At 42.3% G+C, this 27944-nt stretch overlaps 1 protein-coding gene across 6 annotated transcripts in view; it reads left to right on the top strand.

Moving 5' to 3' along the window:
- Positions 1-27944, top strand: part of SEMA5A (semaphorin 5A) — a 476576-nt gene that overhangs the window by 365159 nt on the left and 83473 nt on the right. For all 6 annotated transcript variants that reach the window (XM_089908674.1, XM_022581376.3, XM_089908670.1 and 3 more), the window contains 2 exons: positions 11159-11366; positions 26864-26981. In XM_089908674.1, coding sequence (XP_089764800.1) covers positions 11159-11366; positions 26864-26981 — 326 coding nt within the window. The remainder of the gene's footprint in view (positions 1-11158; positions 11367-26863; positions 26982-27944) is intronic.

Genomic DNA, 27944 nt, shown 5'->3' with positions numbered 1-27944 from the left:
CAAGATAAAAGATTTAACCATCCAGGGCTTTGCAATAATCCTTCATTTTTATATCACATTTCCCTGAACTAGCCCTCTCTTTGTTTCATGGTGTGACTTTTCCCTCTCTTAAAACAAAAATTTTCTATGTATCCAGTATGTTACAGCTCCACCCTCTTAAGTGTTTTATTGCACCTTAGAGGAAATATATATTTATTCCAAAGTGTTTTGGAAGTGCTTCGGGCTGCTATACTCAAGAAGAATTGATTTCTCGGCCTTTTCTCGTTGTTCAGGGTTCTCAAGTCCATTAGAGTTGATGCCGCTATACACGTAGGGCCATAGGACATGATGAATTTTTCTTTTAGTATTGTTTCATTGTCGAAGCTTTAATGAATTGCAGAAGGCTGTCTGATCATATACAAGTACGAAAAATCAAAAATTGTTATTGTTATTTATAGCAGTAGTAAATGTTATATTGAGCTGATCATATTTCTTTTCCTTCCCTATCCTCCCTCCTTCCTTTCTGCCTTCCCTCTTTCCAAAAAACATATTTTCATGAACCCTCAAAATTTCAGTGAAACTAAAATTCTAGACATCCTCCAAAAAGAAATTCATTATAATCAATGACCTTTCCCTCAAATACTGGAAAGCTCATTCCTGAGCACTCATTTAGTTCTAATTGCCCCCCAAAGACCACCAGGGTTGTTAGCATCAAGGTTGTGAGCAAGGCTTCCGCTATTTGAATTATTTTATGATGTTTATCAAAAAGCGTCAGTTTTCTACAATACTACGTGTTCTGTATCATCTCCTGCCGTATTTCTAGCCCGGGATCATATGTACAGGGATGAAGTGAAATACATGACAATATTTGATAATACCAGGCTGTTACTAAGATGAATCTTATGTTGCAATCATACAAGGAAAAAAGAAAATTGTCTAACATAGTTTATAATGCCTTTGCATTAGAATTTGGGTCATAATATCTTAGGGAAATGTGGAAAAATAATTTGCAGTCCAGTTTTGAAATTGCTTTGAGCAAATTATCTGGGTGACAAGATCTTCTTACTCTTGACATGGAGTCCCTCCGATAGCCTGCTCAGGCTGCCTTAACAAAGATAACAGAGTACTGCAGATTGGGTGGGTTAAACAACAGAAGTTGATTGCTCACCGTTCTGGAGGCTAGAAGTTCGAGATCAAGGTGTTGGCAGGGTTTATTTCTTCTGAGACCTCTCCCCTTGCCTTGCAGACGGGCATCTTCCAGACGTATCCTCACATGTTGGGTGCACAAGTCTATGTCTTAATTTCCTCTTCTTATGAGGACACTAGTCACATTAGATTAGGAGCCACCCACATGACTTCATTTTCCCTTAATTACCTCTTTAAGGGCCCTATCTCCAAATACAGTCACATTCTGAGGTATTATGAATTAAAACTTAAACATAAGAATTTTGATGGGGTACAATCCAGCCCATAATCATCCATATTTTATTATAAGGTATATTTCATACCAAATGAGAGATTGCTATATTTGAACATCCCTATCAAGATGCAGAATAGAATCTTGCTTAAACTATTGAATCCATGTTAATTAGCAAACTGATCGCTGAAATTTAGAGAAAGACCAGCTATTTTCCCCCAAAGTCAAAAATAGAGTGAATTTTCAACCACTAACAACTGAATTACATCCATTAGAGTTTATATTACATACAGCTTACATCACATAAAGCAATTAGTGGTTAGAGAGTCATTTTTATTGTAAAAGTTTTTTGTTTAAACCAATCTTTTGTCACCTTAAATCCTCTTTTTTTTAAAAAAAAATAACTGAAATAGAATATTCTAGGCATTTTTCATCCATTTATTCTCATGTTTGCCTCCTGAACTTGAGGAGATGAGAGTCCCTAGCCTGGTAGAGAAGTCAGGTCTGTCCTGGCTCCACTTGTTTATTAGTTCCGTGTGTAGGGAATTCTGGGATAAGACAAGCATGTCTGTAAATCATAGCTTAATCTTTGTCTTGAATAACCACTACTGCTTAATACAATGTTTTATCAGACCACCTGACCTTTTAAGAAATTTATCAGCCATACTATTACTGATGCACCATTATAAGGATTGTATATTATACCTTCCATATTTTCAAAACAAAAATACCTTCAAAAATTTAGAAACCGGCACTTGATTGATATGCAGAGGACCTAAATTTTGGCCCAATCGTCTGATCTTTGGAACTCAACCTTTCTGGGCTTTGCTTTCCTCACCTGCAAAATTCAAAATATTGTTGTAGGTTCCTTCCAACTCTAATGTCCTACGACTGTTTGAAATTTTAGTTTGGAAATCATAATGATGGTAGATGATTTGCAATTAGAGTGCCCATACCAATGGGATCTCTCGTATTCTCCCCCAAGGACTTATCTTGGATTCTGAAAATTGACTGAATTAGGAAAATAAAAGTGGTCTGTAGTTTTCTATTTGTACATCAAGTTTACATCTATGCTTCTCTTTCCTTGTTAGCTTAATTTTGGTATAAATACATCAGTGTTTTGTTTTGTTTTTCTTGTTTGCACTGGCTTTCATATGTTGATTATCCAGGCTGTGAACTATGAACAGTCTCCTCGCCCTCACCAGTTCTGTTTGGGAGGGCAGTCAGGGTCATTGGTTTTCTCAGAAAAGTGATACAGAAGCTCTACTCCAAAAGAGTAGGGACAAGCTTAACCTCTAATTAAAGGAAATCTCTACAAAGAAAATGAACAAAAACAGAAAGAATCTTCTTTAGTGGTTGTGCTTACTCTGTGGCAGTCCATATGGTTCTGATATAAGCTGGCAATAATTGCATTCACTCTCACAGGACATCTGTCATTTGCCTGTGGGCAGATTACCAGCAGGTGACACAGGTGGCCAGGTGAGGCGTTAGGAGCCAGTTTCTAATATCAGGGCTACACTAACTGGCTGGACACCATGAGCCTTCAGTTAACCTTTGAGGGCCTGCATCACCTTACCTGCAGTAGGAGCTCTAGTGCAAGCGTTCTCAAACATTTGTGGAGATGGAACCTTTTGTTCAATTATTCTCAGCCCTTCCTGCTGGAACCCTTTCTTCAGTGGAAATCATATGGCAAGGCTAAATATGTGAAATGAAGCTTGCCATGTTGTGGGTTATGAAGCTGTTGCCCGTTTTGGGGAGTGGTGGGCACCTGGCTCTTCAAGGCAGTACTGGGCCACCTCTCTACATCTCTAAGCTGTCCAATACCATAGCCATAACCTGATGTGACTGCTGCACACCCAAAACGTGGGTAATCTGAACTGAACCCTCATTTCAAAGACTTAGTAGAAAAAGAGAATGCAAAATAGCTCAATCATTTTATATTGATTACGTATTGGAAGATTGTACACTATTTTGGATACATCAGGTTAAATAAAAATTTGTAATTAAATTTAGTTCACCTGCTCTTTTTTTTTTCTTTTTTAAATGTGACTGCTAGAAAAATTTTCAATTACTTGCATGGATGGTGCTACAGTTCCGTTGGATGACGCCGGTCTAGACTCACTCTGTGGGCTCTCGCCTCCAGCCATCAGTGCTCGAAAGTTTTGTGGGGATTCTAGTCATTGTTGCTTCCTCAGGTCCCATGTGCAAGTCGCTCTGTTCCCATGAAATGCGTTAGGAACGTGTCCGGGCAGCTTTCTTTACTACCACACTTTGCTCTAAGAACATTTTTTCATTGAAACCAAAATATATTTTTTCTGCAGAAAAACATACATTTTTGTTTGTTTGGTTTTGTTCTCTTTTTAAAAATTAATTAATTAATTAAGTAATTAAATTTAGCTTGGCTGCATCGGGCCTTCGTTGCTGTGTGCGGGCTTTCTCTAGTTGCGGCAAGTGTGCTTCTCATTAAGGTGGCTTCTGTCTTTTTTTTTTTAACATCTTTATTGGAGTATAATTGCTTTACAATAGTGTGTTAGTTTCTGCTTTATAACAAAGTGAATCAGGTATACATATACATATGTCCCCATATCTCTTCCCTCTTGTGTCTCCTTCCCACCCTCCCTATCCCACCGCTCTAAGTGGTCACAGAGCACCGAGCTGATCTCCCTGTGCTATGTGGCTGCTTCCCACTAGCTATTTATTTCACATTCGGTAGTGTATATATGTCCATGAGGTGACTTCTCTTGTTGCAGAGCACGGGCTCTAGGCTCACGGGCTTCAGTAGTTGTGGCTCGCGGGCTCTAGAGCACAGGCTCAGTAGTTGTAGCACAAGGGCTTAGCTGCTCTGTGGCCTGTGGGATCTTCCTGGACCAGGGCTCGAACCCACGTCCCCTGCATTGGCAGGTGGATTCTTAACCACTATGCCACCAGGGAAGCCCTGGTTTTGTTCTCATTTTACTTACTCTCCCCCTAAGCTGCTTGGTAGCTCATTAGCTATAGGATGTGCACATATTTTGCTGTGGGTTGGAGGTCGTGGAGCAAACTTCAGTGTTTCATGGATCGTTTCTTGTGGTTGGAATTTTGGGGGGGATTTCTTCATGTCCTTTTCAAGTAACCCTCCAGTCTTCTGATAAGTTTTATGTAAATATTTCTTCCCCAGAAATCACTTTTAAAATTGGATTTATTACTGTTTCATGTGACAATGTTCCAGCTTTACCTTAGTATACCATTTTGTTTATGACTTTTGCTTTTTCCTTTGGTCATTTTCCTAATGGCTCAGAATACTGAGGTTGAAATGAATACCTCTCTTATTACAATAATCCAATTTTGCCTCTGTGTTTTCCACCTGCTGTCAGATGTGCCTCTGGTCTTCCATGACTTTATTAGTCACCAGCAAAAATCAATATTAGGAATTGTTTGGACCTACAGTCTGATGATTTGTGCCCAGAAGAGTTCTCATATCCCTGGCAAGCGCTTCAGTGAAGCCCTTCATTTGTTCAAGGTCTGGTCTGGTGACGGTGCCTTGCATGGCTGTTGTTTTGGGGGATAGTTGTGCCTTTCTCTTATTCCCAGAGATACTACCTTTTAAGTGTACATACAACTTCTGTTCATCCAGACATGTTTGATCTGGCTCTGCATGCCTCACTCTTTAGATAGACGGTGTAAGGGAGCACGAACATCAGTCACTGTGTTTGCCTGTCTTTGCCTGGATTGTGGAAAGGAATGTGGTCCTGGTAACCAGGAGGCCCCGGTGCTTTCTGAAGCAACTGCTGACCGTGTTTGTCCTCCACGTGGGCAGCTTCCGATGGATCAGGATGTTGCCTTCCTTCTAACTACCTCCCAACTGGCTACGTTTCATGACTTCCAGAAGATTTCATGGAATAAAAAGAGTATGCAAACAATCTAAATGTAACTACCGGGCTTCCCTGGTGGCGCAGTGGTTGAGAGTCCGCCTGCCGATGCAGGGGACACGGGTTCGTGCTCCGGTCCAGAAAGATCCCACATGCCGCGGAGCGGGTGAGCCCGTGAGCCATGGCCTCTGAGCGTGCGCGTCCGGAGCCTGTGCTCTGCAACGGGAGAGGCCACAACAGTGAGAGGCCCGCGTACCACAAAAAAATAATAATAATAAAATAAAATAAAAATAAAAAAATAAATATAACTACCCTTTCCTAGGTATCACACTGGCTTTTTAATTAATGTTTATTTGGGGTCCATTGTTACTTTCTCTTGTTCATTAGCATTGACGTGAACCTCCATTTCATGTCTGACTCCCTTACAGGATTTTAAAAGTACAGTTCATAGGAAATATATATCAGATCCTCTACTCTCTGAAACTCAGTTTTCTCATCTGTAAAGTGGGAATACTCATGCATATATTTGTCACATCCTCACCAGCTTGCTGAGATGATTGCATGAGATGTGGATATAATAAGGCTGCCAGATTTAACAAATAAAAATATAGGATGCCTACTTTAATTTCAATTTCAGGTAAACCATGAATAATATTGAATTGGATGTACTAATACTAAAAAAATTAATGGTTTATCTAAAATTCAAATTTAAGTGGGCATGCTTTATTGAATCTGCCAACCCCTAAAGTATAAGCATGCTTCCTGTTCTGCTGAAATTAGGCAAATATAAGTTCTTCAGCACAATATTTACATTTTCATGTAATTACAACTATTCATGTCTTTCAAATGACAACCATACTATATCAGCTTTCATCAGCCTGAAAATGAAAAATCTTGCAGTAGCTCTCTTTCACGAATACCTGTGGTTTTCAATTTTAGAGATAAACTACAAATATCTGACCCTCAAATGTGTGTCCATAACGTAATTAGTGTTTCACATTCTCACAAAAAGGTGAATATTATGAGAATTTGGGCCAAGGCGGTGCCAGCCCCGTGATTTTGCTGTCAGCTCCGATTCTGCACTTCCAGAAGCTCGCTCTCCTTCTCTCTCCTTGGGGAAGTGATCTGCAATCGACAGGAAGTGCCAAATTTCTCTTTCCTTTCTGATCTCAAAATTTTACAGACTGATCGAGAAGGTTTTCTGTATTTCTAGCATTGATTGTTTTCCTTCCACTGACTTTGATTAGAGTATTGAGTTTCAGGTGTACATGGTTTTATTTTTCTATGGCGCATTTTCAGAGCTGATATTTTCTCAGCTGAAACCAATGAAAATGATTTTCCTCATTCATATTTAGTTTATGACACTTTTAGTTGAAATATTTGGGAATTGGGGAAATACTGTTTCTTGTTTCACCTTCACACTGACTGATCTGACTGGTATCGTACCTCTCATTAAATGTTGCAATGCAAAAATATTCATCAGGAGTCTTTTTAGCAAATGTACAAGTGGTAATGACATTCCCATGACAGCTGCCTTCCTTCCTGCCTTCCTTCCCTCACTCGTTAGTTCAGTCTCCCATCCAGCACATATGCCGCTCTGCAGGCATCAGAGGACAAAACTGATACTGTCTGCCCTCATGGAGCTTAATAACGGCAAGTGTAGAAGCCACAAAACAATGAAATTAGTAGTTAAACTGTGGCAGATATTATAAAGCAAAGGCAGCAAAACATAAAAGTACTCTGAGGGCCCTCCCCAAGTCCTGCTGTTCTGTCCTCTCATATGAAGTGGATCTTTGTTCCTTGCTTTCTTAGGAGCCAGGCTCTGACTTTCTGCCTCTAAAAGAAAAAACAAACAAACAAAAAAACACGGCCTTGCCACATCCTTGCTCTGTTACCAAACCAAACTTGGGTCCATTTGCCCACATGCAGTAAAGCTGATTTACTGACACCAGCTTGGGCTCGGGCCTCACATGGCCCATGGGTGACTTGGTACCGTGTTGACACCTGATGCAGAGGGTCCGAGGCAGGAGAGGGGTGTGGTCGTGCATGTGTCCAGGTGCTCACGCCAGAGACAGGAGCGTAGGGTGAGTGTTCTGGGGGCATCCAGGTGAGAAAGGTGTTCTACACTAAGGTGACAGTGTGTGAACAGTGTGGCCAAGCTGCCGGCTGAGGAAGGGCAGGCGTTGAGGGAACAGAAGGAGGCTCCTGGGGTCCGGATGTGCTGACCCTGCTGCCAACAGAACGGGGAACTTCACGAGGCTCTTCACATGATCAGGTGGCTCAGAGTGAAGAAGACCCAGCAGAGGCGTAGATGGTGGACGAGCACCTAAGTCCACGCTGAGTACCCTTCTCTGAAATGCTAAGAAGTCCTCTAGTTTTGTTAGATCCCAGTCAGCTGGAAAGTCAGATACAAGGCGTGCAGAAATACACATTGAGAAGTTTTGATCAATGATGGTTAGCTCTTTTAAATCAAATGATTAAAGATCTTTGAAAATTTGTTTTTTCCCCGCACAATTGCTTAAGAATTCAAAGTGCGTATGAGCATATTGACGTTTGAATTGTTTTTGATTGGTTTCTCAGAGTAATAATCCATCAGCAAAATAAATAATAAACAGCCAGCAGTCTCTGTGCACCTGTTGAATAGGATTTAGTTCTCTCACCCATGTTTCCCATGAAAATAGCACGGTAACTGTCAAAAGATGACAGTTCGCCACCTGGACTCTCGCCTCTTCTGGCCCTCCTCACTTCCACCCCTGCATTGCTCTAAAATGTTCAGTTTTATCCCAAGAGTCTCTCTTTTTAAAATTTTTATTGGAGTATAGTTGATTTACAATGTTGTGTTAGTTTCAGGTGTACAGCAAAGTGAATCAGTTATATGTATACATATATCTGCTCTTTTTTTTAGATTCTTTTCCCATATAGGCTGTTACAGAGTATTGAGTAGAGTTTCCTGTGCTCTACAGCAGGTTCTTATTATCTTTTTTTTTTTTGCAGTACGCGGGCCTCTCACTGTTGTGGCCTCTCCCGTTGCAGAGCACAGGCTCTGGACGCGCAGGCTCAGCGGCCATGGCTCACGGGCCCAGCCGCTCCGCGGCATGTGGGATCTTCCCAGACCAGGGCACGAACCCGCGTCCCCTGCATCGGCAGGCGGACTCTCAAACACTGCGCCACCACGGAAGCCCTAGTTATCTATTTTATATAGAGTAGTGTGTTTATTCCCAAGAGTCTCTACTTAAGACTCATCAGAGCCTCGCAGCTCACTGGATGGGGGCAGGCCCTGGCTCCTAACTTCTGCCTCGGACCGCGTCCTATTGTCGGGATGTCCCAAAGGGCAGAAAAGGCTCCGTGCCTGTCACTGGTCCACAGGAGGCTGGCACTTCCGTCTGCCGGGGGAGACCTCCTCTCAGGGTATTGGGGCTGAGACACTACGCTGAGGTCACCTTCCCTGAAGCTGCCACCTGTTCCCATCCCTGCCGTGGTGCCGGGCTCATCTTTGATGCTTTGCCCCATGCAAGCAGGAAGACCCAAACATCACTGGGTTGAATTTCCCGCCAGCTGGAAATTGTGGTCTCCAGGTCAAAATTAGATTGACTTACACAGTAAATACATACAAATTGTTTTGCACACTTTAAGTGTGAGCATTTGTTAAAATGCTGCCTTGCTGCGTAGACTTCCCCTGCCTCTCTCTCTCCCCCCTCCCTCTCCCCGTCTCTCCCTCTCTCTCTGTTCCCGCCCACTCCCTTGCTGTGCGTTCACAAACACACACTCTTCTCTTAAAGACGACCCAGCAATCCCACTACTGGGCATATACCCTGAGAAAACCATAATTCAAAAAGAGTCACGTACCACAATGTTCACTGCAGCTCTATTTACAATGGCCAGGACATGGAAGCAACCTAAGTGTCCATTGACAGATGAATGGATAAAGAAGATGTGGCACATATATACAATGGAATATTACTCAGCCATAAAAAGAAACGAAATTGAGTTATTTGTAGTGAGGTGGATGGGCCTAGAGTCTGTCATACAGACTGAAGTAAGTCAGAAAGAGAAAAACAAGTACCGTATGCTAACACATATATATAGAATCTAAGAAAAAAAAAGGTCATGAACAACCTGGGGCAAGACGGGAATAAAGACACAGACCTACTAGAGAATGAACTTGAGGATATGGGGAGGGGGAAGGGTAAGCTGGGACAAAGTGAGAGAGTGGCATGGACATATATATACTACCAAATGTAAAATACATAGCTAGTGGGAAGCAGCCACATAGCACAGGGAGATCAGCTCGGTGCTTTGTGACCACCTAGAGGGGTGGGATAGGGAGGGTGGGAGGGAGACACAAGAGGGAAGAGATATGGGAACATATGTAAATGTATAACTGATTCACTTTGTTATAAAGCAGAAACTAACACACCATTGTAAAGCAATTATACTCCAATAAAGATGTTAAAAAAAAAAAGACAGGTACTATATTTTTAATCTTCCCAGTATACATAGTTATCCTGTTTGTGCTTGAACTTTCTCAAAAGTGACATGTTTAACCAGCTAACCTAAAATAAAATTAAGCAGTAGTTTACTAATACTGCATACATTAATATATGCATAATTTTATACACTGTTACATGCATAGTGCTTATAGCAGTCAGTTCATAATCAATAAATGTTCACTGGAGATGTTTCGGATATACTTTTCTTAATGAACTCAGGATAATATATATCCACCTAGGTATTTTCTCTCTAAATGTAAACATCCTTCGTCTCTAAGGACTCTCCTAGGAATGAAAAACTGGAAAGGTATTTAATGTCCAAATCTTTTGTGAGATTAGCAGATTGATCGGAAGCCTTGAAGCCAGAGGTTCTTGATTTTATTTCCTTTTTTAGATGACTTGATAGCCTCATTATCTGTGTTTACAGAATAAGAATTACAACGTTTTGAAACTCAGATCCCCATGGGTTTTATGAAGTCAGTGCCTTCAGGGTTATTTGAGGAACTTGTGAACGGCTTTCAGAAGTGCTTCTAGAGGGTTGGGTCTCATTCCCTGGACTTGCACACTGGCCTTGGGGGCCTCAACACAGCGCGCCAAGGACAACAGCACGTTTCAAGTCTGGGTCCCAACCCTGGGGGTTGGCTGCACCATGCCACTCCCTGGTGGAGAGGACCCTTCTCTGTGCCCATCACAGCCACTCTGGAGAGTCTTTGTGGTTCCAGGGACTCTAGGACACTTGTCCTCGGGCAGTGCTCATAGCCAAAATAAATGAGCATAAGCACGTGGTGAGCAGAAAAGCTCGAGTGGGGAGGGGACCGAGTCAGAAATGGATGTTCATTATTACAGGAGAGAAGAAGCCGTGGAGCTGAGACCCAGAAGAGCATCCCGCAGAACAAGCTTGGGGGAGAAAGAGAGGAAGGAGGGGATCTAGACAGAAAGGCAGAGAAGGATGTACTTCCGGAGCAGGAGGGAAGCAGGTGGTCCTCTGCTCCCTGCATATCTGCAGCTGTCCATCATGTGGGGTCTTCTGTGCTGGGGCAGCAGGGTCAGCTCCTCTGTCTCTCACTGAGAATCCAGGGATTCCTCTCACTTGATGTTCTCCAGGGGATGGTGCAAAACTGGCTGCATTGAGCCGCAGTGAGCTTACAGTGCTCTGGGTCTCTAGACTTGCATCGGGACCAGGCAGCTCGTAGCCGAGTGGTTCTCGTCCTTGGCTGTATGTCCGCGCTGCTGAGAGCTGGGAAAATACTGGTGCCTGGTCCCACATACAGCGGGGCTAATTGAACAGGTCCAGCCAGGGTAGGGCCCTGGCATCAGCAGATGATCCTACATGCAGCCAGGCTGGAGAACCCTGGTGGCTCAGCTGGCGAGTGGCTGGTGCGACCCGTTGACCTCACTTTCTTCTTTCCCTGTCGCCTCTGCAGATTACGGCACCATTAAAAAAGTGCGGGCGCCCCTGACTCAGACCTCGGGCAGCTGTTTGCTGGAAGAGATGGAGCTCTTCCCCGAGAGGCGGCCAGAGCCCATTAGAAGCCTGCAGATCCTCCACAGCCAGAGCGTCCTGTTCGTGGGTCTGCGGGAGCACGTGGCCAAGATCCCACTGAAGAGGTGCCAGTTCCACCACACGCGCAGGTAGGGCAGCCCCAGGGGACCATCCAGCGTGCTGGCGCCGCTTGTCGAGGCGCCACCAAGAGAGAGGGCACAGGAGCCCCGAGGGCTTTCAGATTTCCCGTGGTTGAATGGGATGAGGACCTTAGCATCCTTGTGAATCCTGCATCCCAGGATGCAGAGAGTTCTGATGCAAACCAGGCTGTTGTGATGACAGTAACACATCAGTATCTGTGGGGGAGCAGCCACTGTATAACATCTGTAAGCAGATGTCAGGATTAAAATAAATTTTTCAGTGCGTTATAACATTCAGTGATGATGCCCATATTTGGTGTTCCTGAATTAATCTGCTACGCACACATATTTTTTTTTAACCTGGCCACGAAAGTATTTTAAACCTCACTTTCTCATCTAACACATGTGAATTGCTGTAGAATCAAATGGGAAAATAAATGTAACGTAAAATGCAAATGGGCAAAATGGGTATTCTTATGTAGAAGGAAGGTTTTTATGTTTAATAAAAATCGTTAGAATATTCCTTTCTAGATGATTTTAGACAATGAGGTATATAATGTGATGCCTCCTTTGGTATCAGTGTTGAGAAATAAATAACCTTAGGGACCTCCCAACTAATAATGATGCTGTTGTGATTAATAATAACAAATAGTGACATTGATTAACAACTCTCTTTTATATAACACCTTTTCCCTAAATTTAACCAATGGCTGCTTGAAATTTGTTCTGATTTGTGTTTCCTGCAGGACTAGCCTAGGGCAGGAATTATTCTAGCCCAGTTGCTGATGGTTCAGTGGGCGACAGGGAGGGTTGGGGTCTCATTAACAGGAGTGTCACAAGTTAAATGAAGCTGGAAGGGCACCTGTCCTCCAGCTCCAGCCCAGCACGCTCTGGGGGGACATGACAGGGGATAACAGGCAGGAAAACAGTCCTGTGCCATACACAGGTATTTCTGGTGCTGAAATGGGAGTTTCTGGTTTGCAAAGCACGAGGCAATTCACCTTTTTCCTGGTGCTCTGCTAGCTCAGCAACTTGTAAGTGCAACTTAGGCAACTAGGTCCTGCATCAGGTCAGGGAGGCCAGGCATCATCTGTGCACTCCTGTCTCCTAGGCAGCTGCATTTGAAGTTCAGCCATGAATCCACAGGCATCAACCACCACAGGGCCCAGCCGCCCAGGAGGAGTTGACAGTTCCCCCTTTTTCTTTCAAGGAGAATAAGCCCCTTGCCTGTCTTTATCAGGCTCCTGGGAGGACAAGATTTACAGTTATATCTAGAGCTGAATCTCCCTGCTGTTTGCTTGTCCACTCGCTCAGAGAAAAGCAGTGAGAGATGATAACTTTATTGTAAACTGATAGACTGTGGTCTTCTGTGTGCTCACACCCAGAGTGGGTTAGTTTGTATTTGACCCTTAAATATTCCATTAGAGAAAAGAAAATCTAAACATTTCAACCCAAGAGTTTCTCTGGATTTCTCCCCATGTTTCTCTATCTTCATCTTATAGAAAGATAGGAAGGCCTCTCTAACACTCATTGCAGAAAAAAATCCATTTTTAAGGAACTGGTATCTACGTGACCAGATCTCTTTTTTATAAATTATGGAGAAAGATAGTGTGGGTTTTTCTTTTTCTGGACAAAAGCAATTTTAACTTTCAAGAAATATGCCTAAAGAAATACACGGCATAGGGACAGGATAACAATTGAGTAACAATAAGTACTCATTTCTTTGTTAAATATATTTTTCATAGTACAATGTAAGTAATTTTGTTATCAGAAAATCATTTTTATAAATGAATTTTGAAGTGTTTAGAAGAGAAATTGAGCTTAACTAAATTACCTGTCTCCTTCATTTTTTTGTTCATTTTTTTGAATATGTGTTTTTCAGAGGCAATGCAGATTGATATCAATTAAAATGCTTATAAATGATAACAGTTGATACAATTTCCCAAGATTCTTTTACATGTCTGGCACTGTGCTAGATCTTATCCCCACTTTCCTTCATCATTACACCCTGACAGTAAAGTCAAGTATCATCTCTATTTTCCAGATGAGGAAATGGTGTCTGGGACTTCTGGCATCCTGCCCCAAGTCACATAGCTCATGTGATGTGAAACCCAGGTTCAGAGCCGGACTTTCTGACCCCAAGGCCCAGACTTTATCTTTGGTTCATTGTGTTGCCCCTGGTACAATGAGGACATCATGCTCAGTGGTCAGATTTCAGCAGGGACGAGCCTTTTTTTTTTTTTTTTCAGTACGTGGGCCTCTCACTGTTGTGGCGCTCCCGTTGCGGAGCACAGGCTCTGGATGCACAGGCTCAGCGGCCATGGCTCACGGGCTTAGTTGCTCCGTGGCATGTGGGATCTTCCCCGACCAAGGCACGAACCCGTGTCCCCTGCATCGGCAGGCAGACTCTCAACCACTGCGCCACCAGGGAAGCCAGGGACGAGCCATTTGATGGCATTTTTCACGGTGTTCTTGCGAGCCAGAGCTAGTTAGTACCAGGACAGGCTGAACTCAGGTGTACTGACGAGTACTCCCAGCTTCTTCCATTAGTGCCTGCCTTATCATGCCTGCCACCAGGCTGGGTTAAGGAGACCAAAAAGAGGTTTTGTACCCCTGGGTTACTGTAAAATGAGTCTCCATTCTCTAGCTGTTCTAGAGGCGACCCTGGACCCAGGAGGGGCTGCAAACAGTGCACGCCTGCGCCATCCACACTGTGCACACATTGAAACTTGGAGCCAACGGCACAATGTCTTTAACTTCCCGTAGCTGTTTTCCTCGGAAAGCTGTTTGGAAAGAACAATATTTTAAACATATATTTCAGTTGAGTTTGACCTCAAAAACTAAGCAGAAAGATTTTGTTTTGATTTTAACCTTTTTTTTTTGCACAATCCATTTAAGAAATAGCATGGAAAAACTATGCAAATAATAAAGTAGCTCATCAGGCTGGATGGTGACTTCTGGGGATGTCTAGTGAGAGGGAAATTTTACCTTTCCTGTGTATCCTTGGTACTCTAAGACTTACCACACACACGTGTTAGTTTCATGAAATGAATTAATATTTGCTGAATCCTGAAGAATATGGGGATCTGGAAAGGGCTGCATATGGGTACAGCATGTGAAATGGAAGGTAGGTAAGCTGACACCACCCTCACCTGAGGCCGGTGCCCAGCCAGGGGCTCCCAATAGCAGCGTGAAAGTGGTGAAAGGTCTTCATAGGGATTCACGAGGTGAAGCAGGCAAGAATAGCCACTAACTTAATTCCTACTGATGTAAGTACCAATATAAAGTCATAACTTGCCACTTGGAGGAAAACAGACTGGCCAAGAGCTGATAGAGGTCTTATCTCCCTGCTTCAAGAAGAAAAGAATGATCACAGGACTTGAGCTGCAATAGTCACGTCCAGAAATCAAGCTGTTATTCCCCACACACACCCCCGCCAAGGAAATAGTATAACCTTCAGTTAGTCTGGCTGATTGAAGCTCCTCAGGCCTAAGGAAAGGAAAGCTTGGGGAAGTGGTGATGGAAAGGCTTTTGATTTAGACTTTAAAACCATTTTAAGGACAGTGCATTAATTAGATCAGTGGGTTGGCAAACTTTCTCTGTAAAGAACGAGACAGAAGATGCTTAGGCTTCCCAGGCTATAGGGTCTCTCTTGCAGTTGCTCAACTCTGTCCTTGTAGCATGGAAGCAGCCACAGACCATAGTGAGTGGGTGTGGCTATGTGTCAGCAAAAGGCACACAGGTTCATCCGGCAAAGGAAGGATTCACTTTTAGATTCAGTCAGTTTATTACTTATGTAGACAACAAAAGTAAAAGCAGAAAAGATGTCAGCTACCCAGATCCCTTATCCCACAGATGACACCAAAACAGAAGAGGCCAGATGACAATGCACGGGAGAACTCGGACCCCACGCTGCTGAGGAGCTGATTCTGTGCTGCGGTTTTATAGCCTGCAGCTGCATCCTAGTAGGGGCGAGAGTAGGGGGCAAAAAGCCTTATACCTCATTAGAACCCAGGAGGCGATGAGAAACCATCTACTGACAGCCTCCCTGGAGCACAGGGAGGTGGGAGGAAAACAGCTTTGTAGCAGGCGCTCGTAATCCTCCCATGCTCGTGATCGAGCGGGTCCCAGGGCGCTCTGCCAAAGCTTAGCTTAACTGTAGTTAAGCTTTGCCCTATGTGGAGACATGAAAAGCCACCAGGGCACCAGGGCCAAGCATTCGCCTACCCTGTGTTTCAGTAAAACTTTAGGGAGCAGGCTGGATTAGGGCCATGCACTGTCATTTGCTGATTCCTGAATTAGATTATTATCGTGTACGCCTTTTGAATGAATGAATGTGCCTTACATCATTACATACACTAATTTTTAAAATTGGGTGTTAAATTACATGAATTAAGTGTTAAATTACATAATTTAACTCTAAACCCTAGTAAATTAACAACAGAGCGTTTTCTACTCTTCAGACATTCATATATTCTTTAGTTTTTGTTTGACACCCACCACAATTCTGAGGTAAGATAAACCTATCAGCTTGTAGTGTTAACATTTTATCGATGAGGGATCAATCGGAACCAGAGAGAGAATGTCCAAAGAATCATCAGTCAGAGAACAGAAATTAGAGTTCTTCCTTCAGCCTTTGGGAATGTGAGCTCCTGAAGGCTGGGCATTGTCTTTCCAGGTTCCTTACAGCCTTCAGCATGTGTCCAGCCTGAGACAGGCTCAGTAAATACTTATCAAATCAACAAATGGATACTCTGCCTCTCCCCTTTCTGTTATTTTTCTTTATAACCTAAAAAGAAAACCTCAATTCTTGTGTAACAGTAAAGCTCCCTTTACAGAAAAGTGCAGTGATATAAAACATTAGCCAAAGGATTGAAAACCCTTAGTCCTTAGGTGTCTATTTTATTTTTGCTTTGCTGTAAAAACTATTTGGAGAGAGAAGAAAAGCTGGGAACTGGAAGATTCATAGCCTGTATATAACATGAGACATGGCTTCTAAATTTTGCTTTATAAAACTGGAGGGAAAGAGGAAACCATTAAGAAAAATACGTTGGCTCCATTTGTGAATGGGTGTCTAGTCATTCTTAGTTCAGTTAGCCTGTAACAAAAAAATTAACACCTACTAAGAAAACTAGTGTGGAAATTAGATTACTGCAGGATATTTATTGCTTGAAAGAGCTACAGTTTAAAAGGTGGAGTTAATAGGTTGTCACCTTTATTAATTACATTTTCTCTAAAGACAGCGATCGCCTGGTGGGAGAAACACAATGTATAGAGAGCAATTGCAGGATCCCCACAAGGTGCCCCAGCAAGACAGCCTTAGCCCTTCAGTTATGAATCATATAAACATCAGAAGGACATTTTGAAATGTACCCATTTTACAAAGTAAATATGCTCCCTTCAAAATAAACTTAATATTTCCCTAATCTCAACATCTTGAGTTTTTGTTTGCTTTGGCTTTGGTGTAGCCTCTAAAGACTGTGGATTTTCCTTAGTTAATTCACTTATAGTATATTTAGTGAATCTTATGTGTACCAAGCACCAAGCCAGGCTCTGAGTGTATGATGATAGATGAGACATCACTGACCCTGTCTTCGCGGGGCTCAGAATCTAATGAGAAATTCTGACATAAATAAAATCTCCCAAATATCTCTTGTGGATTCAAGCCAAAGGGCCTTGGAGTTACCTTAGACTTTATCCCCAAATCGATTTATCATTAAAGTCTGACCCTGGACTCCACTAGGACCTAATCTCCAAGCCTGCCATCGCTGTACAATTATTTTTTTAAGCTATATCTGAATCACAGCCAGTGCTCCAATGTTAAATTTCCAATAGTAAGGGAAGTAATTACCAAGTCATGATATACTGACTTGGCGGAGTATTCACTGGGTGGGGCGTTCTGAAGGCACTAAATGATAACAGTGAAGACATCTGTATGATATGATATTAACTGAAAAAAGCAAGACACGTTATTTGTTTGCCATCATTAATACTGTTTAAAACATAGAAGGAAAAGACCGAAAGTATACATGCCAACATGCTGTGCACAACTCCAAAATACATGCCAACATGCTAATTAAAACTGTGAAATACATGCCAACGTGCTATTCACAACTGCGAGATACATGCCAACATGCTAATTAAAACTGTGAAATACATGCCGATGTGCTAATCATAGCTGTGAAACACATGCCAACTTGCTTGCTAAATGCATGCCAACGTGCTAATTACAACCGTGAAATGCATGCTAACATGCTAATTGCGACATTGTAAGAGGGGGTCCGAGGTGGGCTTGGGCTGGAACACAGCGTCTTCCAGAAACTCATTAGTTACACCCCCAAGTCCTGGGCGGGGTGGAAAAGGAACAGTCAAAATGTGATACGTAGAACATGAACGTGCATGAACTAGACTAGTAAATTAAGAAATGTAAGTCATACTACTGTTCTGTAATAATCAGGGGAAAATGTAGGTTATGTGAGGTGTGACACACAATTTGGGAGGGATTCTCTATTCTAAAAGGAATTCTCTATTCTAAGGAAAAGAATATCAAATTATAAATACAAACATGACGGAGGCCAATCACAGAATCTTTTTTTTTTTTCATCTATCAAACATTTTTTGAACAGTTCCAGGTAAGCTTTATTCTGAATGCAGGGAATACAGAGAGAAATCAGATATGGCCGTGGCTTTTTATTTTAATTTTTATTGGAGTATAGTTGATTTACAATGTTGTGCTGTTTTCAGGTGCACAGCAAAGTAAATCAGTTATACATATACATATATCCACTCTTTTTAAGATTCTTGTCCCATATAGGTCATTACGGAGTACTGAGTAGAGCTCCCTGTGCTATAAGTAGGCCCTTATTAGTTATCTATTTCATATATAGTAGTGTGTATGTGTCAATCCCAATCTCCCAGTTTATCCCTCCCCCCTCCCCCTTGGTAACCATAAGTTTGTTTTCTACATCTGTGACTCTATTTCTGTTTTGTAAATAAGTTCATTTGTACCATTTTTTTAAGATTCCACATATAAGCAATATCACACGATACTTGTCTTTTCTGTGTCTGACTTACTTCACTCAATATAACAGTCTCTAGTTCCATCCATGTCACCTACAATCACAGAATCCTAAAGGGTCTCATGAAGTAAGGAAGTTGAAGCTTCCTTAGCTTCATGGTAAATCCACCTTTGACAATGATATAAACGTACATATGATCCAGGTGGACAATAAAAGCAAAGAAAATATTTGAGTGCCATCTTGTAGATATGCTATAGCCACCCAACAGTTTCAGGTTCCATTTCCTGTTCAGTTTCCTAAAAGAGCATGTTTCTGTCTTCTAAATGGCAATCCAGATAGTCACTTGGAAAAAGTTTTAAAATCAGTACAGTTACCAACTTTTTGTACCTCAGTTGTGTTTGAGAGGCACAACTGAAGGGCTCACGCTGCGAGGTTTCATTATTTAATGTCTACTCTACGGGTCTCCTGCTTTTGAGCTCCCAGATTTAACGCTATGTAAAGAACTCCATGGGGAAGCTTGGGCTGCAGCAGTTTTTCTCAGCTCCAGATCCTTGCATCTGAGCGATTCTGAGCAGAAGCACCTTGGCTTTTATACCCTGAGCTCCTCCTAAGGTTGTATTTGCAGCCTGGTCCAGTGAATTAACGATTCTTAAGGAAATCATCATCCCTATGTATCTGCAAAACAGCTCGCATATGGAAAGATCATGAGCTTTGGATGCAGGTGGATCCTGGATAAGCCTTTGGCTTGGTGTGTGATTATGAGGAGGTTACTCAGTGTGTTACTAGAGCAAAACACAGAGACCATCTAATGGGTCTGGCAAATAAGAAGAATCCAATACGAGACGGTTCCTCTCCTATGCCGCGTGAGCATTATATTCAGTTCATGTACGTCCTGCTGAGCCGGTGCTGCTCTCATACACATGATTTGCTTTCATTGTCCAGATATACTTCACGTTGCCTCTGGACCTAACAGAAGGCAAACTAATCTGTTGTGAATTTGTTCTTCCACCTTTAAACAACTTCACATTTTCTGAGACGTACAGGTCCCTTCAGGCCAGATTCTGCTCCTTGCATTAAGTTATTTACCTCGCTCTGGTCTTTTTGGGCAAATGGATTTTCTGGCAGTTGTGAGACTCTACCTCGAGCACGTTCTGTGTGTAGGTGAGTGATGTCAGCATGGCCCCAGCCAACGGGCAGGGGCATCTGTAGGTGGGTACTCAGTAATCCCCCGTCTCAAGTGAGCAGGTACATATGCATACAAGCGGGGCTGATGGAGGCTGGACAGGGCCGGGTGTGAGGAGAGCCAAGTGCTTTCCTTTGCCCATCCCAGTGGTTGGGGAGGGCAACAGAGAATCCAGATGCAAGGTGGGTACCGCACGTGCCTCAACTGTTCTGCTGAGAGGGGCGGATGTCCTTCCTGGGGTGGGCTGTGCTCCACAGGAGGACGCCTTGGCCCAAGCCTCACTCACTCAGTCGCAGGCAAACTGCTAAGTCGAGTGAATTATAAGAAGCCAAAATAATAATAATAATAAAAAATTTCTCTGGACTTATTGTCCTCTAGGGTTTTGTGTAAAACTTAAGATGGATAACTTGACACTTCGTACAGTCTTCAGGTGTGACTGCTGACCCTTCTACCTCTCCCGTGTCTTCTGATTCTGCCTACTAAACCCTCACGTACAGAAGGGCTTCTCTTGAAGAAACATGAGATGGGCAAGAAATAATTGTGTCTTCATTTTTATCCTTGACTGGCTGGAGAGGAGGGTAGACTGAGAGAGTGGACTTGGAGAAACCTACGATTACCTCTAGTTTACAGACAACAGAAGATCAAATACCAGAGTGTAGGCTTTTCCCTGAATGAAGAGGCCAGTGGATGCTTTCCCTCCCGGGCACAGGGACACAGCATTTTCCAAGTCACTTCTGGAAATTACTTCAACATCCCTGAGCTGTGAAGGGCTCATGTTTAGTCTCTGTGCCCCTTTTGTTCCTGAGTACAAGGCTAGACAGGCTGCCTTCCCTGGAGAGCTTCCCTCAGGCGGCAGAATTGCCTTTCCAGAAAAATTTTGTGTTTGTTCTAGAGAAAAGTCCCCAGTGACTAAGGCCCACCCAGAGGCCAAAGTAAACAGCTCAGGAATCTGGGCAGGAAAATTAGGTGAAATGGGACTGTCCGTATCACATCAGAAACCAAAGCTGACTGCAAGTGCTAGATTTCCAGAAAGCATTTTTGTTTTGCTTACTTCAAATGCCCTCTACTTTTTTCACTGTTTTTTTTAAACTATCAATTTTCCCATAATGTCTCACTGTAAAATTTTTATATCTACCTAATAAGATTTTTTTTTCTTTTGGCTGCATTGGGTCTTCCTTGCTGTGTGCGGGCTTTCTCTAGTTGCAGCGAGCGGGGGCTACTCTTCATTGCAGAGCACAGGCTCGAGGCGTGCAGGCTCATTAGTTGTGGCACACGGGCTCAGTAGTTGTGGCTCGCGGGCTTAGTTTCCCCACGGCATGTGGGATCTTCCCAGATCAGGGCTCGAACCCATGTCCCCTCCATTGGCAGGCAGATTCTTAACCACTGCCCCACCAGGGAAGTCCCTAAGATTTTAACTAAAAAACGTTTGCTTAATATTACTGGCAGTACAAATGAATTATTTAAATTTGATATTATTTAAATTTGGTATTTGTTTTAAGAGCACTAAGAAACTAATATGAGCAACTCAATAAAAAGTTTAGAAGATAAAGTTGAAGAAGTTTCTCAGAGAGTACAACAAACATAAGTTGATTCTAGAATGCATGAGACTGCTCCTACAGCTTGGGGCTAGAAGTAAAGAGAACCAGTAGAGGCACAGTGATGTCATAGCCATGCAGTAAACATGTATTGAGCACCTACTTCCTACAGTGCACTGCAGTCAGTGATAATTCATACTATAGTCAATATGGAATCACCATCATCTAAGGTTCATTCATAAATAATTCACTTTAACATGTTGGAAAGGATGCATGAAGAACTATAGTTTTTTTTTAAAATTATTATTATAATAATCTTTTTTTTAATTAATTAATAAAAAAAGCAAATTGAAATGTGAAAAAAAATCCTCATTTAATTTAATCAGTGTAATTTAATGATAAGCCAATATGATAAGCCAATAGCGAACAGTTTTTAATATATTAAATGTTAGTGACTAACTGAGTGTAAACATATATTTTTACTGGTAATTGTGTCTTTGCTTACTTGGCATGTGTCCTAACTTTTAAAAATGCTGTTGCAATTGTACTTGTATCTCAGTTCTTCTTGGGAATTATAAATTCTTCTTCTAGTAGATTTCACCATCTGACACATCCTACTCACCACAGCCAAATTTCCCTTGCTTAAGCAAAACCCCCATATTTTAATCACATCAGTACACTTCTCTGGAATCTTGAGGAAACTTCAACCCAGCCAAGCTGCTCAGCTCACAGCATCATGCCATGTACACAGGACTCCTTGTTGTCTCTCCTGGAACCACTGTGACCAGGGATGTGTTTCTTATTCAGCCAAACCCCAGCTGCATTCAAAGGCCAGCCTAAATAGCACCTCTTCCTGAAACTCTTCTGGGCCACAGCTCTCTCCTCTGATTCCTACAGCACCGGTTGTCAGGGCTTCTCAATAGTCATTCCTCACTATGGCATTGTCAAGCAATGGTCATGAACGTCGTCTTCCCCCCTCACTAGACTGCAAGTTCATTCGTGATCCTTGTGTCTTCAACACATGGCACTGTGCTTGCACATGCAAGTAGCAAAAGAAATCATTGTGAATGGATCCAAACGTGTAGCTGAAATACTTTGCACCGTTTAATGGAACACACTGTGGTGTCTCACATCGCCTTATTAAATAAAGACCCCGTGGCATTCACAGATTTAGTATTTTTGGTATAGAATGTTTTCAAACACTCCCAGAAATTTACAGCATATATTAATTTGTAATTATGTTTATAGATTAAGTAGAATAAGTATATGCAGCCCATCTCAATAAAACTTTGTTTTTTTCTACCACATGATGTAAGTTAATCCTCAGAACAGCCCAGTGAGGTATTATCCTAGTTTTGCAGAAGAGGAAACTGAAAAAATATATGCTCCAGTTGGATTTACTAATTGAGGGACTTGTGGATGTCTTAGAATGTATTCCTCAGGAAGATTACTGTCTAATTGGAATTTTCCAGTCTTATTTTTAGTAAGGTAATGTTTTTAATGCAACTCAAAGTAAAAGCAGATCCTGAAGTATATGGTGACATAGCCGTTAAGAATAAGGCAACTGAGATTGTCTTAGGTATTAAGACACTATTATTCACAAATAGTTAAATTGTTCTCTCTCAGTGTCATCACCATGATAATACAAATAAAAATACTGACATTTGACATGTGATTTTTGTGCAGAATTTGGGAAGCACTTTAAAGGTGCAGCACTTACAAGGGAACCTAAATGCTTAGGGAGGGAGGCTTGAGGACTCAGCAGATTCTACACCCCAAACTTCCGCCAAAGCGCCACCTCCATTTATTAGGCATTTCTTCAAACTCTCAAGTTTACTCCCTCCTACATTGTACACTTTCCCTGTGCTGGTCTTCCTGCCGAAACACTCTGTTTTTGCTGAAAAGTATCACGTCAGTCCCTCTGTTTCTCTCATTGGTCCCAGCTTAAATGGCTCTCCCCATATGTTTCCTCAGCCCCCTTTTGTTTTTTCCTTTGCAACTGGCTGCTGATATTTATCGGGGCAGTTGTTTAATGTTTATTTCCTTCACTAAGAGGTGAGTTCTTTGGGTACAACCGACTGTGTCAGTTTTGTTTCCCGGTACACCCAGGAAACACTCTCAAAATCAGTTCAAGACAGGTGCTAAGTGTGTGCTGAACAAATGAATGACGGAAATACTTTAGAAATCCCATGTTTAATGAATACCTGTTGTTGATAAGGCAAGAGTTCTTAATATCAGAAGTAAACTGACATAATGGCAGTTAGTGTGGCAGAAACAAGCCAGATGAAGTCATAGATACTTAGATAATCTAATATGCAAGGGGATCATATTCAGTAATTAGCTCCAGCTTTGCAGAAATACAGTGAAAGATTTTAATGAATACACCCGTTTATTTCTATTACTCAACAAATAGCATAACCGCAAACTTTAAAAAGTAAAGGAAGAGGGCTTCCCTGGTGGCGCAGTGGTTGAGAGTCCACCTGCCGATGCAGGGGACACGGGTTCGCGCCCCGGTCCGGGAAGATCCCACATGCCGCAGAGCGGCTGGGCCTGTGAGCCGTGGCCGCTGAACCTGCGCGTCCGGAGCCTGTCCTCCGCAACGGGAGAGGCCACAGCAGTGAGAGGCCTGCGTACCACAAAAAACAAAAAAAGTAAAGGAAGAGTTTATATAAACTGTAATGTCATTAGATTAATTTCCTGTAAGAAAGAAAGTAGTTTATCCTTCTAGAATTAAGGCCTACATCTAAATATGCATTTGCTCTAAAATACACTTTCAATAAATGTGTTCTCAGATTCTGACCAACTTGTTTTCTGAATTCAGATACTTTCAGACACCAGGGCAATATATCACATGAGAATGATCTAAGGTTCTTAACAAAATAAGAAAAAAATGATTAAAAATATTCATCACACAAAGAAAACACTTTCAAAGTGGAATAAAGAAAAGCCACTTTCACGGTGGCTCCATTCATAGGAATTCTGTGATTTTCCACATGATCTCCTTAAGGGACGCAACTTCCAAAAATAATAAGTTATGATGACTGGTTTTCCTTAAGGTATAATTTAGAATAAAGGTAGAGTTCGTCAGACTGTTCCCCATGGTATGAAACATTTTAAGTGAGGAAAACATATTTAATATAAACAGTATTTTTAATGAATGGGCACTTGTGATTGTAGAGAAGTTTTAGTATTTTAAGTGTAATCTTAAGAGTCTACAGAGCCATCTGCAGTATCGGAAGAAAGAGACGTTATTGCAAACAGCTTTTCATTGAAAACAGCTTAAAATATTCCATGTAACCCTGTGGCGTTGCTTCAGTTCTACAGGCAGCTTTGCAAGGGGGAAGAAGCCGCAACGTTAGGGGCTTGGTGGAATTTCCTCGTTTTTGGAAGTTTAAGTTTGTCTCATGGTCATACTGCTTGAATAAGAAACATGAAACGGAATTCAGGCTTCTTGAATAATTCCCGAAGTGTAGCCTTGCCCCTTTTGCCCCCTGACGGGAAAATGGGATCAAACACGGAGAGGATTCCGATGTGTGATGCACACCTTGGAATCCAGCAGTGACGCTAGTTCAGTACGACTGGGACTCTGGTCCTGCCTACGCCAGTCAACGCCCTGGAATCGGAAAAGATGAAATTTAAGAACAACCAACGGCAAGAGCACAGCCAGGCTTTCCCAGATAAGGCACCGCTCAGGCTGTAGGCAATCGAATAACTTTCGAGCTTTGCTTCTGGACCTTCCCTGTAAAAGCCTCTCCTCAGCCCCTGTGGGCGGAGCCTCCTAACCAGTGCCCCTTTGGCACTGCCGGATGTTTGCTCAAATAAACTCTTGAACAGTTTAATCGACCTCAGTTTATCTTTTAACAGATACAGGGTCACTTATCAAAAAGTTCCAGTGAGGTTATGGTGACAGGTAACTGTTTCACACTCCTTCCCAGCCCTAGTCCTGCTGTGAGAAGCGCCAGTTTTAACCATTTGAACTTCTTGGGCTGGTTAATACACAATAATTGCATGGTAACTTAATCAGTAATAGTCTGTTGTTGTTGTTGTTGTTGTTGTTGTTTGCGGTATGTGGGCCTCTCACTGTTGTGGCCTCTCCCGTTGCGGAGCACAGGCTCCGGACGCGCAGGCTCAGGGCCATGGCTCACGGGCCCAGCCGCTCCGCGGCATGTGGGAGCTTCCCGGACCGGGGCACGAACCCGTGTCCCCTGCATCAGCAGGCGGACTCTCAACCACTGCGCCACCAGGGAAGCCCTCAGTAATAGTTTTATACCTCTATTGCTTCATTTATTATCTTTACATGTATCTTCCCCAGCTGTGGAACTTGGACTTCTTTCTCTGCTCCGATTTTTTCGTTTTAAAACGAGAATAAATAGAGTAGCTGATGGAGGTACTCTGTTTAAAGGTTTTATGAGGTTTACATGAGCAAATCGAGGTCCAGTTCTTAGAACAGTGCTTTATGCAAGGTTTACATATTTGATGTGTTAATAGGGGTTTTTAATATCATTAATATTAGTGACTTATTGTTACTTCGACTGCCTCCCTGGCCCCATGTTTGATGATTATGCTATGATTTCTAGTCCTACTCTTGGTGAACTGGTAACTCTGTAACAGATTCAGCCCCTTGTAAGTTCTGCCCTAACTCAGAAGACCTTGGCACTTCCGTGCTGAACTCACCTGCCTTCCCTCACAACCCTTTCCTGCACATCTGATCTCTTGACCCTTCAGAGAGAAGGTGTCCAATGCCTTGCATTTCTGTGGGGTCATCTTCTGTGTAATTTTGACTGTCACAGTCATCTCTGTCTGTTTCCTCCCTCCCCACATCTACACTATATTGTGTTTATAACTTAGGGGCTGAAATCTTCACTTAATGATGCCCACGTTGTATATGAACTCTTTCGTTTAGACAAAGCTAAAATAAAATATCTACCATCTACAGTGTTTCTGATATAATATGTTGAATATTGTAGACAGGGCTATATTAAACCACTATTAAATTGAAAAACTTAATGCATTTTTAAGCTATGGTACTCAAAAGGAACACTTCTCTATCTTATTAAATTTGAACCAACCACGTTGCAGGGTTTGGGGCGTACTTGTTTGTCTTTGGGCAAATATTAGAAATTTTTGGTGTCTCCTTTTTCTCATCAATAAAGTTAAAATCATAATACCTCCCTCATTAGAGTTGTTTAAATGGTTAAATGACATAATAATTTTATATATCACAGTAGGTATTCAACAAATAATACCCCTTATTAAGGGGATGAAAATGATGCTAATGATATAATAGCGATGATGGTGGTGGTGGTGATGATGGTGATGATAAATAAAGTGAAAACATTAATACATTCCTATAAACGTTGTTTCTGTATAAGGGATGCAATCATTTTATATACCACGGTAGATGTTCAACAAATAGTACCTGTCATTAAGGGGGTGAGGGTGATGATGGTGTGATGACAGCTAGTATTTTGGAGCCTTGCAAGATTCTGACACTAGATTGTTCATGACACCAAAAGGCGTCATGTTAGCATGGACAATCATTTGGTTGTCAGCCCTGGATCTTAGAAAAAAATAGATAGGTCAAATAAAATTAATTTATTTAATTTTAATTAGATACTTACTGGCGTATGCAGTTAGCTATGTTCTCGACTGTGCAGACGAGAACTTTGTTTCTCGTCCCACGTCAAGGCCTAAGGGTCAATTCTTAGCTTGCATCTATGGTACTAGATAAACCTGCCTTTCTCTTGACCCTTTGGTGTGTGTTTCCAGTGCCTGCATTGGGGCCCAGGACCCCTACTGTGGCTGGGATTCGGTGATGAAGAAATGCACGAGCCTGGAGGAGAGCCTGAGCATGATGCAGTGGGAGCAGAGCATCTCCACCTGTCCTGTGAGTGTCCGTGTGTCCAGCTCTGGAAACACTGTCCATGGGAACCAAGCTGTCCTACAATCCTAACCCACGCTTCCGTGGTGTCCATGCATTTTCATATTAGAACCTTCCTCGCAAATCCAGTCTGTGCTCTCTTAACTTATTCAGCCCCTCCTTGCACGGAGCCACATGGGATCCTGCTGACACCTTGCTGTCTGTTTTGAAGAGAAATATCTTAAGAGAAAGCAGTGCTGATTTGAAAATGGGATGCAACATTTCTGTTTTATTCTTGGATTTTTATCTCCAGAGCTTGGTGTGGACTATTTTGCCCTTTGTGGCATTAATAAAATAGCAATTGAAAGAATAAACTAAAGGGTATTATGATGGAGCGCCATGTGGGACAGTCTCCTCACTACTGCTCAGGGTCACAAAAAGTCCTGGGAGAAACAGCCTAATGTACATTCCCACAGGGAACCCTGCAGAATAGGGAGAAATTCCCCTGTGTTTAGAGCCGGACTCTGAATCCAAGAAAACAGATTTCACACTTTCCTTTGCCAATTTATTTGTTTGCATCCTCACTTATAGGATCCAGCCTTTCTTCCCCTTTGTCTTCAGAGCCCTCAATCAAGTCATTCCAAGTGTCTTTCTGTTCTCAGAGAACATGAGCAACAGCTATTTACTTCAACATATTTGAACATTTAGTAAGTCCCTTTGCTGTCACATCACTGCTGATCTCCATGCTGTCATTTCTGGCCGCACCTCTGCAAGACAGAGGTGAGAAGGCAAGGGACACAGTCTGTTATTTTAAATCCGTGCTGTTCCTTCTGTTCAGCGCTGCCTGAGGCATCTGAACAGACTGTCCGTTTCTTATGAAGGAACCTGCACTTTCCATTATCTGAGCCGCGTGTCAGGAAGCCTGTCCTTAAGTTTGTAAGTGAGAAAATCAGGCAGAGTGTCATGAGGGAGGCAAGGGCTATTAAATCA

This window comes from Delphinapterus leucas, chromosome 3 (assembly GCF_059928025.1).
Source record: "Delphinapterus leucas isolate spDelLeu-1000000601 "Yukka" chromosome 3, BTC_Dleu_Yukka2, whole genome shotgun sequence".
Classification (NCBI taxonomy): Eukaryota; Metazoa; Chordata; class Mammalia; order Artiodactyla; family Monodontidae; genus Delphinapterus; species Delphinapterus leucas.
The sequence above is the reverse complement of the archived record's forward strand: the minus strand, read 5'-3'. Positions and strand labels throughout refer to the sequence as shown.